This window comes from Lissotriton vulgaris, chromosome 7, assembly GCF_964263255.1.
Source record: "Lissotriton vulgaris chromosome 7, aLisVul1.2, whole genome shotgun sequence".
Lineage (NCBI taxonomy): Eukaryota > Metazoa > Chordata > Amphibia > Caudata > Salamandridae > Lissotriton > Lissotriton vulgaris.
In genome coordinates, this window is record NC_141695.1 from 147,692,235 (window position 1) to 147,704,964 (window position 12,730).

The window sequence follows — 12,730 nt, forward strand, 5'->3', positions numbered from 1 at the left end:
GGGAATCTAGGGTTCGTACACTGTATAGAGGCATCTAGAGTTTTAAAGCATGACATCTGCAAGCCCATTGTTTTTGCTGTATCGCAATTTGTTACCTCAATTTGGCGTACGCACTGGTCTTTTGTACATATGCCTGTCCAGTATCAAATAGCACACTGTCCCTGATTTTCTAGGGTCTTTTTGTTAACTTACCTTTAAAACCTTTTTACAACTTTTAACTTTAAAACCAATCAAGCTCTTATTGTTTAATATGTGTAAACTTCTTGTTTTTATGTTGGCTAGAACGTACCTGTAATGAATTATCATTGTATGGCTATTTAATGAAATGTTTACTTGCACTACATCTATCCCTATTGCTACTATTGATTGGTTTCAGCTGGTGCTGGCTTTTCCAAGTTATTGCCTCTTGAGTGGCACCCACCCCGCACATGTATTTTAACAAACCTATTGGACTTAGACATGTGTCAGTGCAGATCCCTCGTCCATATTCGAATTACCGAGGTGATGTAACTATATTTTTGCAAAGAGGACTGGTTATCATTTTTACAATTCTAAAACTGTTATGAATTGTAATGCATTGTTTACTGTTAGTATACTTTTATGGTCGCATAGACCGAAATAAAGTTTTTCTGAACTGAACTGAATATTTAAAAAGCAATGTTTTCTTTTGAGTTAATAAAACATTTATGTGACCTGCTTTGAAACCATAATAATTATTATTTGCAGACAGACAAATACTCTGAGACTGCAGCGCAAAATATCTGTGTGTGATATCCCTTCTGGTGCCTTCATTTCTTAGTTGAACTATAAAAATACATAAATGTATTGATTGAAAATTGATGTCACTGACTTTTAATTTGTAAACAGCCTACCTTAACCCGCACACTTACCATTATAAAAAACTACTGTAGATTCAGTTTCAGTTTTCAGTTTCAATCTTTATTTCGGCATGTATACCATAAAAGACAAATACATCAATACAATAAAACATTTCTTTTTTTTTAAAAAATGCAAAACATGCAATATAAAACAATCAGTTTTCATGTCAATATTAAAAATACATACAATAGAATCCACAATGTTCAAGGCATACCTAATACTTGGTGAGAACATTTATGGGCATCATGGATAAGATTTCATTAATTGGCCCTCAGTTAATGCTCGACAGCACTTTAAACATAACCACATTTTACAGTTTATAGCCCATCTTTCTTCTTAGGAAGAAGATACTATGCAAGAATCTGCTTACACTAAATACAATGGGTTGGCTAGTGTTAGACAAAAGGATCCTTAGAGCCTGGGAACACGATCTTACACCTAGTGTTAAACATATGGGTTTAATCCATCTATTTCTAGCCTGTGCATATGCTGGGCAGAAGAAGAGGATATGTGATTCATTTTCATTTTGGTTACAACCACATATGGTACACAGTTCATCTTCTACATAATTCTCCGAGTTTGCACCACCAGACCAGCGGGCTAGCGTGGAACCAATCTGAAGATTTCCATATCTAAACTTCATAAATAGGGTCTTTGCTAGGGGTGGTTCTATTTCATCAAGGAAACTCTCGAAAAATGGATCGTCTTTAAAGGTTAGAAACCTTGTTACAAGAGACCCATTTGAAGAAGCGTTTTTGATCATTTCCATAATGTACGACCAAAAACTCTTTTTTACCATGTTTTTTGATTGAGAAGAGAGTGAATCAGGATGTTCCCAGTAATGCGACAAACCTATTGTGGTAAGCCAGAATTTGATATGTTTAAACCAGGGTATCACATTGAAGCTGTCAAGCTCCATAATTTCTACTAACCCATCCTTATATGCTTTCAGCTCGGGTACACACCACAACCTAATCCATAACAGTAAAGGACGTAGAATGATATGATGGTCCGTTCTACGGAAGTTTAGGTCAAGCTGAAGTGGGACCAGTGGAGTACTTCTGGGGGCTCTGACCAAGCTTCGCAGGAAGTTGTTGTCCAGGACCCTAAAGGTATCTCTAGACCCTGGGCCCCAAATTTCCGAGCCGTATAGCACTGCCGGTTGGACCTTAAATTTAAAAAGTTCAACTGCAGGGGACACGGCCTTGCTTGTACTTTTACCCTGCTCCCTAAGAATGGGTTTTACGTTCTGGTTAAACATCATCTTGCATTTTTCCAATTGGGCTTTCCAAGTAAAATTGGAGTCCAGAGTTACACCTAAGTATCCAAAGTGTGGGACTGATTCCAATTTTAATCCATTCAAACTTAAACAACCCTTGTCAGTTTTAGATGGATTTAGGACCATACATTTCGTTTTCTTCCCATTTATCTCCAATCCTTTTTTAATACAATAATCATTAAACGAGTTCAAGAGGGCTTGGAGACCTTTTTTTGTCTGGGAGATTAAGATAGTATCGTCCGCAAACAATAGGGAGGTAACTTTTTCGCCATTCAGCTTGGGGGAGTCATTTTTACACCCCTCCAAGTATGTAGGGATATCGTTTACAAATAGCGAGAACAAAGTGGGGGCCAGTACACACCCCTGGCGCACGCCACGTTCAATTGGAATTTTTGGAGTTAATTCGCCTTTGGGGCCCCATCGTACTCTGGCAAAGTTGCCTCTATGGAGTTCTTTTATTTGTGTTATCAAAGTGGGTGGCATCCCTACTAGACTTAATGTTTCCCACAATAAATTGCGTGGGACCAAATCGAATGCCGCCCTTAAGTCGACAAACGCGACATATAATTGCCCCTTTTTGATCTTAATATACTTCCAATAAAGGCAGCAAAAGCGAAAGATTTGATCGATAGTGCTCACTTTGGCTCTAAATCCTGCTTGATATCTAGACAGAATTGCCTTTTCCTCCAGCCAGTCATTAACTCGGAATAGGATGTGTCTGGAGTAAACTTTTTGTAAAATATCCATGAGGCTTATTGGTCGATAATTTGAGGGATCCATCCTATCACCTTTCTTATATATTAAAACTATTTCCGCCCCCTTCCAGCTCTCTGGGAATTCTAGACTCCGGGATAGCTCGTTGCACAGATGGTTAATATATGGAGCCCATATTTCTACTTTGTGTTTATATAGGTCTCCCGGAATCTTGTCTAGCCCAGGGGCTTTACCCGACTTAATCTGGGTTATTGCCAGTTCTGTCTCACCTAGGGTAAAATCCAGGGAACCCCCCGTGGTAGCCTTGCTTAGAGTTCTATCTAAAATGGGTGCCTCATATTCCTTATAAAGGTTAGAAAAGTGGTTTACCCATGTCTGTTCGTCTAGATAGACGTCTTTAACCGCTCTGCCTAGATGGTTTCCATTAGCTATCAGCCTCCAAAAAGCTATGTTATCTACTGTAGATTCGTATTTGCACTTACTTCAAATGATGCATACAACTACAATAGGGCCACCATTGCGTGGAGTCTCTTTTTCTTCATGCTAAATATAGACCTCCACACTATTTATCCGGGCGCCAATCAAATTGTACATCATCTCTACTATTTAACCTGTGGCCAGCTAAACCGCAGAGATTATGTACTATTTTGTCCACCGCTGGTTAAATTGCAGAGATTATGTACTATTTGGCCCGTTGCCTTGTATATAGCCAACTCCTTTTTTTTTACTGTGCAGTTTGGCCCCAGGCCATTACAGCGCTTTACAAGAGCAAACATTACATAAGGAAGGTCAGATTTTTTTAGATTCTCCCAGAATCACAGGATGACGAACCTTCGCCAGGATTCAAATTCTGTTCCCCATTTCCAAAGTTGGCAGATCGCCTCCTTCTGCTCAGTGTAGATTGAAATGTGTGTAGGGAGCGGTTTGCATTGCCTGAGATTTTGATTTGGGGGTTTATAGTTGTGTATTAAATGTGCATGCAGTCTTTGTTTCACATACTTCCATTTGCGTTGAAGGACACTGTATTGTGGCTCTGCCCCGCATAGAAAAGTTGTCTGGTGTCAGAAACTTTCATATTACATCTACCATTCCTTTCTAGGATACTCTTTGTCCTGTGAGAAGTGCATAAGTCACGATTCGAGCAGCTGTCATGGCCCCATGAAATTGTGCAATAAGGAAAGTGACACGTGCTACCAGGGATTCGAGAACAACACACTTGGTGAGTATCCTGAATTATAGGTTCAATCGCAATTCTAATTGAGTGGATGCAACAAGGGAACACATTCATATATGAACACATTGACACCTCACCTCCTGCTGTCTAGGAGCAGCCTCAAAAACATAATAACATACGTATTTATAAAGCGCAGGCTCATCCACAAAGGCCCCTGGTGCTGAATAACAGATGGTTATTGATACCCAACTCAATGGTACTCATTTTATCGACTTCAGAAGAATGAAATGCTGAGTGGACCCGCCGGAATTTGAACCTGTGACAGTACACTAAGTGCCAGATGTATGAAGCATTTTTCCTGTTTGCAAATGGCCCGATTCTCAGAGTCGTCCAGTTTGCGAACCGTAAAAAGCCTTTTGGGATGTACCATCCCAAAAGACCCTTGCAAAATAGGGAATGGCAAAATGTGTGATTCCCTATTTTGCGAATGCATTTAAGGAATCGCACATTGCGATTCCTTAAATGCAATTCTGGAAGCACCCAAGTTGTGCAATTTTGCCTTAAGAAATCGCAAATTACCACCAACTTCAAGTTGGTGGTAATTTGCGTTTTCCTTGAAAAATGAATTTTCTTGCATTTTTCAAAGTGCCATGTGGCGCATGTATGTGCGCCACATGTACACACATGCATATTTCAGGGGTGAAACAGGGTGTCCTTTTGGCACCCTCGCACCCTTGAGATTGCATTCGCAATTTGCGAGTACCTATTGGGTACTCTCAACTTGCAACTGTCTTCCCATTCATTCCTATTGCCGATTCGCAATTAAGGAATATGTAGGATTTGCAATTATTATTGCGAAACCTACATACATTGCATTTTGCGAGTCCTTAATAGCGAATCGCTGAAATCTGCTATTAAGGTCTCTCAGACTGCAAAGATGATACATCTGCCCCTAAGCCACCAGGGGCCTCATTTATTAGAAATGACGCATCGCTGCGTGAAAGCAGAGATGCGTCACTTCTCAGTGCGCACTCCTTGCGACATTCCTGATGCGTCATATTTAATGTATGACGCATCATGTCGCAAGGAGTTATAGATAGTCAGTATTTCTGACGTATCTGTAAGCGCAAAAGTGACGAATTGCTGGAGTGTGTCACAAAAGTGACGCAACTCCAGCAATGCGTCCTTTCACATGGGGCAAGCCCCATGTGAAAGGGCCTGCGTCAGTCTTACGCCTGCTGTGAGGCAGGCGCAAGATTTTGACGCAACGGCGTCCTAAAAGTGTCGCAGTGAAATGTCACTTTTACGACCCTTCCTTGCGTCAATACGCCCCCTTGCATACATTATACCTGGCGCAGATATAATGTGGCGCAGGGGTTTACAAAGTGACGGATCTACCTAGATGCGTCACTTTGTAAATATGGCGCAACAAGGCGCATTTTGTACGCCACTGGTGCGTCACAAAAAGTGACGCACCGGTGGCGTAAAAGTGACGCACAGCCTCATAAATGAGGCCCCAGATCTGGCCACGATGTGAAGGAATATGGGAGAGTGAAGCTCACGGGGATTAGGGAATTTACCTAAGACCATATCAGGTTGTAAAACTGAATTTCCACAGATTCTGCCATCGTGCATACGATGTCATGCTTGTCTCTCTGCCCTTGACTCAATTGTGTCACATCTGGCACATTACCTTCCGGTCATCTTAAACACTCAGACTGTTATGTTAGTTGTTTCCTGCTCAGATGGTGCTATTAGTAACCCGTCTCAATGGTTTGCATTGGGAATTAGCTTGTGGGCTGGAGTCCAGACGCATATCCCAGCAGATGGCAGCTAACCCAAGGCATATGTCTTCTGTTTCCCATCTCCCCATGGTCCAGTCAATCAATCAATCAGTAATCATATAAAGCGTGATTACCCAATCGTGAGGGTCTCAAGGCGCTCCATGCTCCTGGACCCATGTATTTATTTCAAACCACTGCAGGTCCTAAGTCCACTGGTGCTAATCAAAGGGTTCCTCCATGGCCACTAGAGGGTGCTCAGAGAAACTAAACAGTTTCACGGTGGTTATTTGACTCAGAATCTCTTGGATAGAGCTTGGCTGTGGTTTGAAAAAATCATGTGCTAATTGGAAGCCTTTGCCCACCCCCCACCCCGGCTTTTTCAGTCTGCCATCCTTAAAAGTGGTTAAACTGAGTACCATTAAATTGGGTAAAAGTAGCATTTGTTATTTATTGGTGTTAGCAGCAGACATTCTATGTATCAACACATTGTCATTGAATAAATGCACGTTAGTGGGTATCGCGAAAGCCTACATCCAGAGTCGCTGTTGTGTTCATACCAAACTTTCTTCCCAACAGGTGGTAATATCCGTCTAACGGCTGTGAAGGGGTGCCACAATCCACAGGAAATGCCGCCAATTCTCTGTAAAGCTCCCGAGCACTCCTTCAGCAATTCCGACCTAAACTATCGTTTTGTGGCAGAGTGCGGCAAAGACCTGGGAGAATTGAACGGTACGTCCTTTCCAAGGGGTATGGTTGCTCCTAATTCACTTGCGAAGGGTTAAGGTTGCATGTCAGTCTGGAAACCTTAACTCACAATGAGAGAGAGGGCGCAATTCTTTTTCATGGCTAAGTGTTTAGAGGGATTTCTGAGAATTATTCCAGGGGAATCTGGCTTTTTGTTTAACATCTCTAGACCTGAGCAGCTATAAGGACCACTGGAAGGCATGTAAGTGCCTATTAACTGGTGTCAGCCAATAGAACTGCACATCTCCCCTGTCACCAAGGGTTGAAAGAGGTATCCTCTACTCTCCTCCACCCACATCATTTAAGCCCTGTGTATCACTGTCCTTCCCCTATATGTATCTGACAGCATCAGCTACTCCAGCTAATCTGGATCTGTGTCAGCACGCCTTTTTTCAGGTGACAAGCCCTGCAATTCTCAGAATCACAGGGTTTTTACAGTGTAAAACATCTTCCCAGCTCATAAAAGGCAGCAAATAGGAGGAGGCATTAAAAGGATATTCCCCATTTATATTTGAACAGGAAAAGTATTGCCAATAACAGTGGAACATCACTTATCTGTAATTGATCCAGGGGTTGAGGTGGTAACTGATTTGCAAGGATGAAACTGTTCTGGGAAAATCTCCTTTGGAAATCGTGTTAGTGGTCTTGAGAGAAGAACACACTGGTCAAATATAAACCTCAAACATGTATTTAACCCCTTGCGTGCTCGTGACGGAACGGTTCCGTCATGAGCCTCGGGTGGGCTGTGCTGGTGACGGAACGGTTCCGTAACGGCCCGCTCACCGCGGCTGCGTGGCGTGAATTCCGCGCTTGCGCTGAGGGTTCTATTGGGCGGGCGGGGCCATGACGGAACCGTTCCGTCACAAGCACAGCCCACCCGAGGCTCGTGAGGGAGCGGTTCCGTCACAAGCACGGGAGCGCCGCGCGGCCCCCCCACCCCCTTAGCACTGCAGAGGAATAGCCGCCGCAGCTAAGGGATTAAAGCAGACCCTTTGAAATTAAATGTTATGTTAATTTCTATCTCTGGGAAATATTGTTGAACTCATCGAAATAAAACATTAATTGGGCTTCTGCTCTCATTAGGAGTGGCCCAGTAAATGGGTCAGATGTTCCTTCCTTACAAAGTGACTGAGACTGGGGTTATTTGTAACTCTAAAAGTAAGGACAATCTGGCCAATTACAAGGTGCACACCCGAGAGTCCACTAAAATTGGGGAATTACTGGGGAAATCAGTAATTCCTGTTCAATATTCCCCGGGATTCCTCATTTATCCTTAACTTCCAACTGGAATTTCAGCTGCAATAATGGGGATGACAACTACCGATAGCAGCCTAATCAATCAATCAATCAATCAATCAATCAATCAATCAATCAATCAATCAATCAATCAATCAATCTTTATAAAGCACTACTAATCATCCGAACGGGTCTTTCCGGAAGCAAGGTGATGGTCCAACGCTGTGTGGGGAAGCTGTTCCAGGTCTTTACTGCGATGTAGGAGAAAGAGTATCCTCCACCTCTGTTTCGGTAGATGCAGGGAATGTGGACAAGTGATACATATGCAGATGGTAGTCTTTTCATTGGTTGGTAGATGGTCAGACAGTGGTTAATGTAGGTGGGTCCTAAGTTGTGTAGAGTCTTGTGTTTGTGTGGCAGTAGCTTTAAATAGCAACTCTTCTGTATGGGGAGCCAGTGAAGTTGCTTGAGGTGGGGTGTGATGTGTGTTCAATAAAGGGAGGTCAAGGATGAGTCTGGCTTCCGTGTTTTGTATGGTTTGAAGTCTGTGTATGAGCGCATAGTACAGTCGGCTGGTGATGACTGCCAGTGTCATGGTGCATCTCATGCTTAAGGGTAGCCACTTGAGGATCTTACGTAGCATGTGCAGAGTGAGGAAACAGGCGGATGAGACAGTGGTGATCTGTGATTTCATGTTGAGCTTGTTATCAATGATGATTCAAAGGTCTCTGGCATGGTCAGCAGGTTTGGGTGCAGGTCCTAGGACTGATGGCCACCAGGAGTCCATGGGTTGCAGATATTGCGGAAGACCATAACTTCTGTTCTGTCCTTGTTCAGTTTCAGGAAGCTGTTCTTCATCCAGTCAGCTGCACTTATCATGTATCTGTGGAAGTTGGTCCTGAGTGGTTGGGTCTTCAGTGAGTGAGAGGATGAGTTGGGTGTTGCGTGCATACGATATTATGTTGAGACCATCATATCTAACGATGTTGGCCAGTGGGATCATATATGGGTTGAAGAGCATGGGGCTGACGGATGAGCTCTGGGGACACCGCAGAGAATGGATTTTGGAAAAGGGGGTGGTGATGGACAGAGTTTCTGAATGATGCAGAATACTCCTACCCAGTCAAGAGATCACAGAGAATGTCCTTGGGTTCGGCAATCATACTCACTTGTAAGGGTCTCAAGGCACTGGGGGTAGGGGGTTCTACAGTTCAGTCAAAGAGACAGGTCTTGAGGTCCTTCCTGAATTGAGGCAGTGATGGTGGTAGCTTGTGGTGCAGAGGTAGGGAGTTTCAGGTCTTCACAGCGAGGTAGGAGAAGGATCTTCCTCCATCCAATGTCCTGCAGATCCATGGGATAGTGGCCAAGGCAAGATGGGCGGAGCAGAGGTGTCTGGTCAATGTGTAAAAGGAGAGGCGGTGGTTGAGGTATAAAGATCAGATGTTGTGCAGGGCTTCGGAGGCATGCGTGAGGATCTTAAAGGTCATTATTTTGTTTTTTGTTGATTTGGAGCCAGTGGAGGACTCTCAGGAGACCAGGGATTTGGTTTCAGCAGGGGATGCCCAGGATAAGTGTGGCAGAGGCATTCTGGATGCACTTTAATTTATTTTCAAGTTTTTCAGTTGTGGAGGCATCGAGTGTGTTGCCGTAGTTGAGCTTGCTGATGACAAGAGCATGGGTGACAGTTCACTTGGACTTGTTGGGGATCCATTTGAAGATCTTTTGGAGTAGATGAAGCATGTGGAATCAGGAGGATGATATAGCATTGATTTGGTGGTTCATGGACAGAGAGGAGTTGAGGATGATGCAGAGTTTGCGTGCGTGCGTGGTCGGTGGGTGTGGGAGGGCTCCAAGTGCTTTTGGCCAACAGGAGTTGTCCTACAGGGAGGGAGAAGAGCCCAGGAAGAGGACTTTGGTTTTGTAAGAGTTGAGTTTTAGGCAGCTTTCCTTCATCTAGGTGGCTACTGCCTTCATTCTGTAGTGGAAGTTGCTTGTAGCAGCTGTTGTTTTGTTAGTGAGGGAGAAGATCAGCTGTGTGTTGTCAGCAAAGGAGACGATGTTGAGTCTGTGGTTTCTGACGTTGGCTGAGAGCAGGGCCATGTAGATGTTGAAGAGGGTCAGACTCAGGGAGGAGCCCAGGGAAACTACACAGCAGATCTCTGTAGGATTTGAGGAGAATGGTGGGACCCTGACTCACTGGGTTCGGCTGGTGATGAAGGAGTGGATCCATTCCAGCACTTTGCAAAGCTTGCCAGCATCGTGGAGTCTTGTGCAGAAGGTATAGTGGGAGACAGGTGGGAGTCGAAGGTGACAGAGAGGTCCAGGAGCATGAGGGGTGAAGTTTCGCCTTGGTTGAGGAGAGTGCGGATGTCGTCAGTTGCGGCGAGGAGTGCAGTCTCAGGCTGTGGTGGCTCCTGAAGACAGATTGGGAGGGGTCCAGGGTGTGGTTTGTTTCAATGAATTCTGTTAGTTAGGCATTGATGGCCTTTTCAATTACTTTGGCTGGGAAGGGGAACAGTGAGATGGGTCTGTTGTTCTTCAGGTCAGTCGGGTTGGCAGAGGATTTCTTCCGCATGGGCTTGATCTCTGTTTGCTTCCAGTCTTCAGGGAAGATGGTAGATTCAGTGGAGCAGTTGATTGGGCAGCAGAGTTCGGAGACAATGGCGGTGCCTACCCAGTTGAAAATGTGATGGGGGTAGGTTCTCACAGTGGATTGTTTTTGTGATGCTTAGTGTGTCATCAGCAGGAGGGGTGTCCAGTTGAGCAGTGTCAGCTGGAATCCGTAGGGTGGTTCCTAGATTGCTAAGCTGTTTTAGATGTCTAAAATCCTGTGATGGAAATATGTGGCAAAGTTGTCACTGAGATCTCGGGAGGGGGGGATGTCTGTGTTATCCGTGCAGGGTTTAGTGAATTATTTGATGCGTTCCTCTATGGCAGTTTCTTGGTGGTTCTGATGAGGTAGTGGTATGCGGTTACAGCGGTCTTGAGGGCTGCCTGGTCCCCTGAGGTCTTGCTGCTTCTCTATCTTCTTTCGAACTATCTGCAGGTGCCCGTGGACCCTTGGAGGGTGGGGGAGGACCAGCTGGCTTTCCCGGAGAGCTGCTTGTTGGAGGGTTTTCTAAGGGGGGCCAGTGAGTAGGCGCAGCTGAAGATCCATCTGTAGAGGTTGTGTGTTGAGGCGTTTGCATTCATGGTGGTCGGTGGTAGGGCTTTAGCTGAAGGAGGTGACGAGTTCATCTTTGGAGATCTTGTTCCAGCTTCAGCTCTGGTCATGGTGGGTGTGGTGGTGTTCGGTGGGTTTGATAAAGGAGAAGGGGACACAGTGATGATCTATCCAATGTAGTTAAAGGTGTGGCTGACGGAAATGTTGTTGCCTGCGGAGAAGATGGGGTCGAGCATGTGTCCTGCAGAGTGGGTTGGGGAGGAGACCAGTTTTTTCAGTCTAATGGTGGTGAGGTTTTCTAGTAGGTATGATCTGTTGTGGTCATTGAAGTTGTTCAGATAGAAATTAAGGTCACCAAGGAGTCCATTGAGACAAGAGTGTGAGGAGCGATGTAGTTGGCTCTGGCTTTGCAAAAGGAGGGGCAGGGTCTGGGACACGTTCACGTTGGTATGGAATAGGAGGTGTTCAGTTGGGAGGTGGGAAACGGCCCTGGAAAGGGGTTGGGCAGTGGGGAATGGGCAGCGGCAATGGTGGGAAGGGGGAAATGGAGAAGGAGAAAGGGAAAGAAAGAAAAGTGTACCAGAACAAAATTAAAAGGACAGGAAAAGGATAAAAATAAAACAAGAAAATAAAAACAGAAAAATGAAAGACAGAAAAATGAACGACAGAAAAATGCTATGAAAAAGAAACAACAGCAGAACATAAACCAGAGACAGGCTCACCATTTGGCAATGAGGGATTAGGTGAGGGCCGGAGCCTGTGGGTGAAGGAGGGCCTCAAACACAGAACCTAGACCTCAAGTGGGCAAGCCACTACCAGGTGGAGTTGTGCGACGGGGGAAGAAACACACAATGACAAGGTCATTGAGGTAGATGGTAGGCGGACCCTCTATGTTCTACCAGTGAAGAATGAGGGTATCTAACATTAGTGAGTCACCTTTGATGTCTATGTGGTGGAGTCTCTCCATCAGTGTGTGGTAGGATATGGTATTGAAGTCAGCAGAGAGGTCAAGGAGGATCAGAGCTGCTTTTTTTTCTTCAGTAGTCATTGGTAGCTGCGATCAGGGTTTTTTTAGTGCTGTGATTTCTGCGGAGGCCAAATTGGGAGGCTTCGAGTAGCTGGTCCTACTCCAGGTATGCCAAGATTTTTGTTGATAGTCTTTTCTAGTACCGTAGCTTTTTAGTTTGCTAGGGTCAGCGTATGCTTTTTTGAATAGTGGTCTGACTTTGGCGTTTTGCTTGACATTGGGAAATATTGCAGTGGCGCTTGAGGTGTTGAACAGGGTGGTGAGTTCCTAGCTAATCCTTTGCTTTCTTAGGGTGAAAATGAGGTGTGGGCATGGGTCTGTGGGAGCTCCTCCTGACTGCATGGAGGGATTACTTGTTGGAGAGGTGGTTCCAGGTAGTCAGTCTGTGGTTCGTGTCAGTTGTGGTAGAGGGGAATCTATTGTGGAAGACTGTAGATGTAGGATGGGGTTCAAAGTGGCTGTACATGGGTGCAATTAGTGAGGTTGTCGCATAGCTGTTGTGAAGGGATGATGTTGTTTTTGCTGGCAGCCAGGAAGGATAATTTGTTTAACAATGTTGAAAAGTTCCTTGCCTCTGTTGGTGCTGGTTTTGATGTGTGTGCCTAGGGCTGCCTTAATTTTTTGCCCTCAGCAGGTGGGGGGTGGAAAACGGTTTAGGGTGCTCTTGAAGGCTGTCCTGTTTGTGGTGCCTATGCTGGCATGCCATCCACTTTACAGCTGTTTGCTGCCA

At 44.8% G+C, this 12,730-nt stretch overlaps 1 protein-coding gene across 1 annotated transcript in view; it reads left to right on the forward strand.

Moving 5' to 3' along the window:
* Window positions 1-12,730, forward strand: part of LOC147701026 (phospholipase A2 inhibitor gamma subunit B-like) — a 212,035-nt gene that overhangs the window by 35,766 nt on the left and 163,539 nt on the right. Inside the window, exons 2-3 of the mRNA XM_086929838.1 lie at window positions 3,972-4,091; window positions 6,407-6,559. Of these exons, the coding sequence (XP_086785964.1) occupies window positions 3,972-4,091; window positions 6,407-6,559 (273 nt within the window). The remainder of the gene's footprint in view (window positions 1-3,971; window positions 4,092-6,406; window positions 6,560-12,730) is intronic.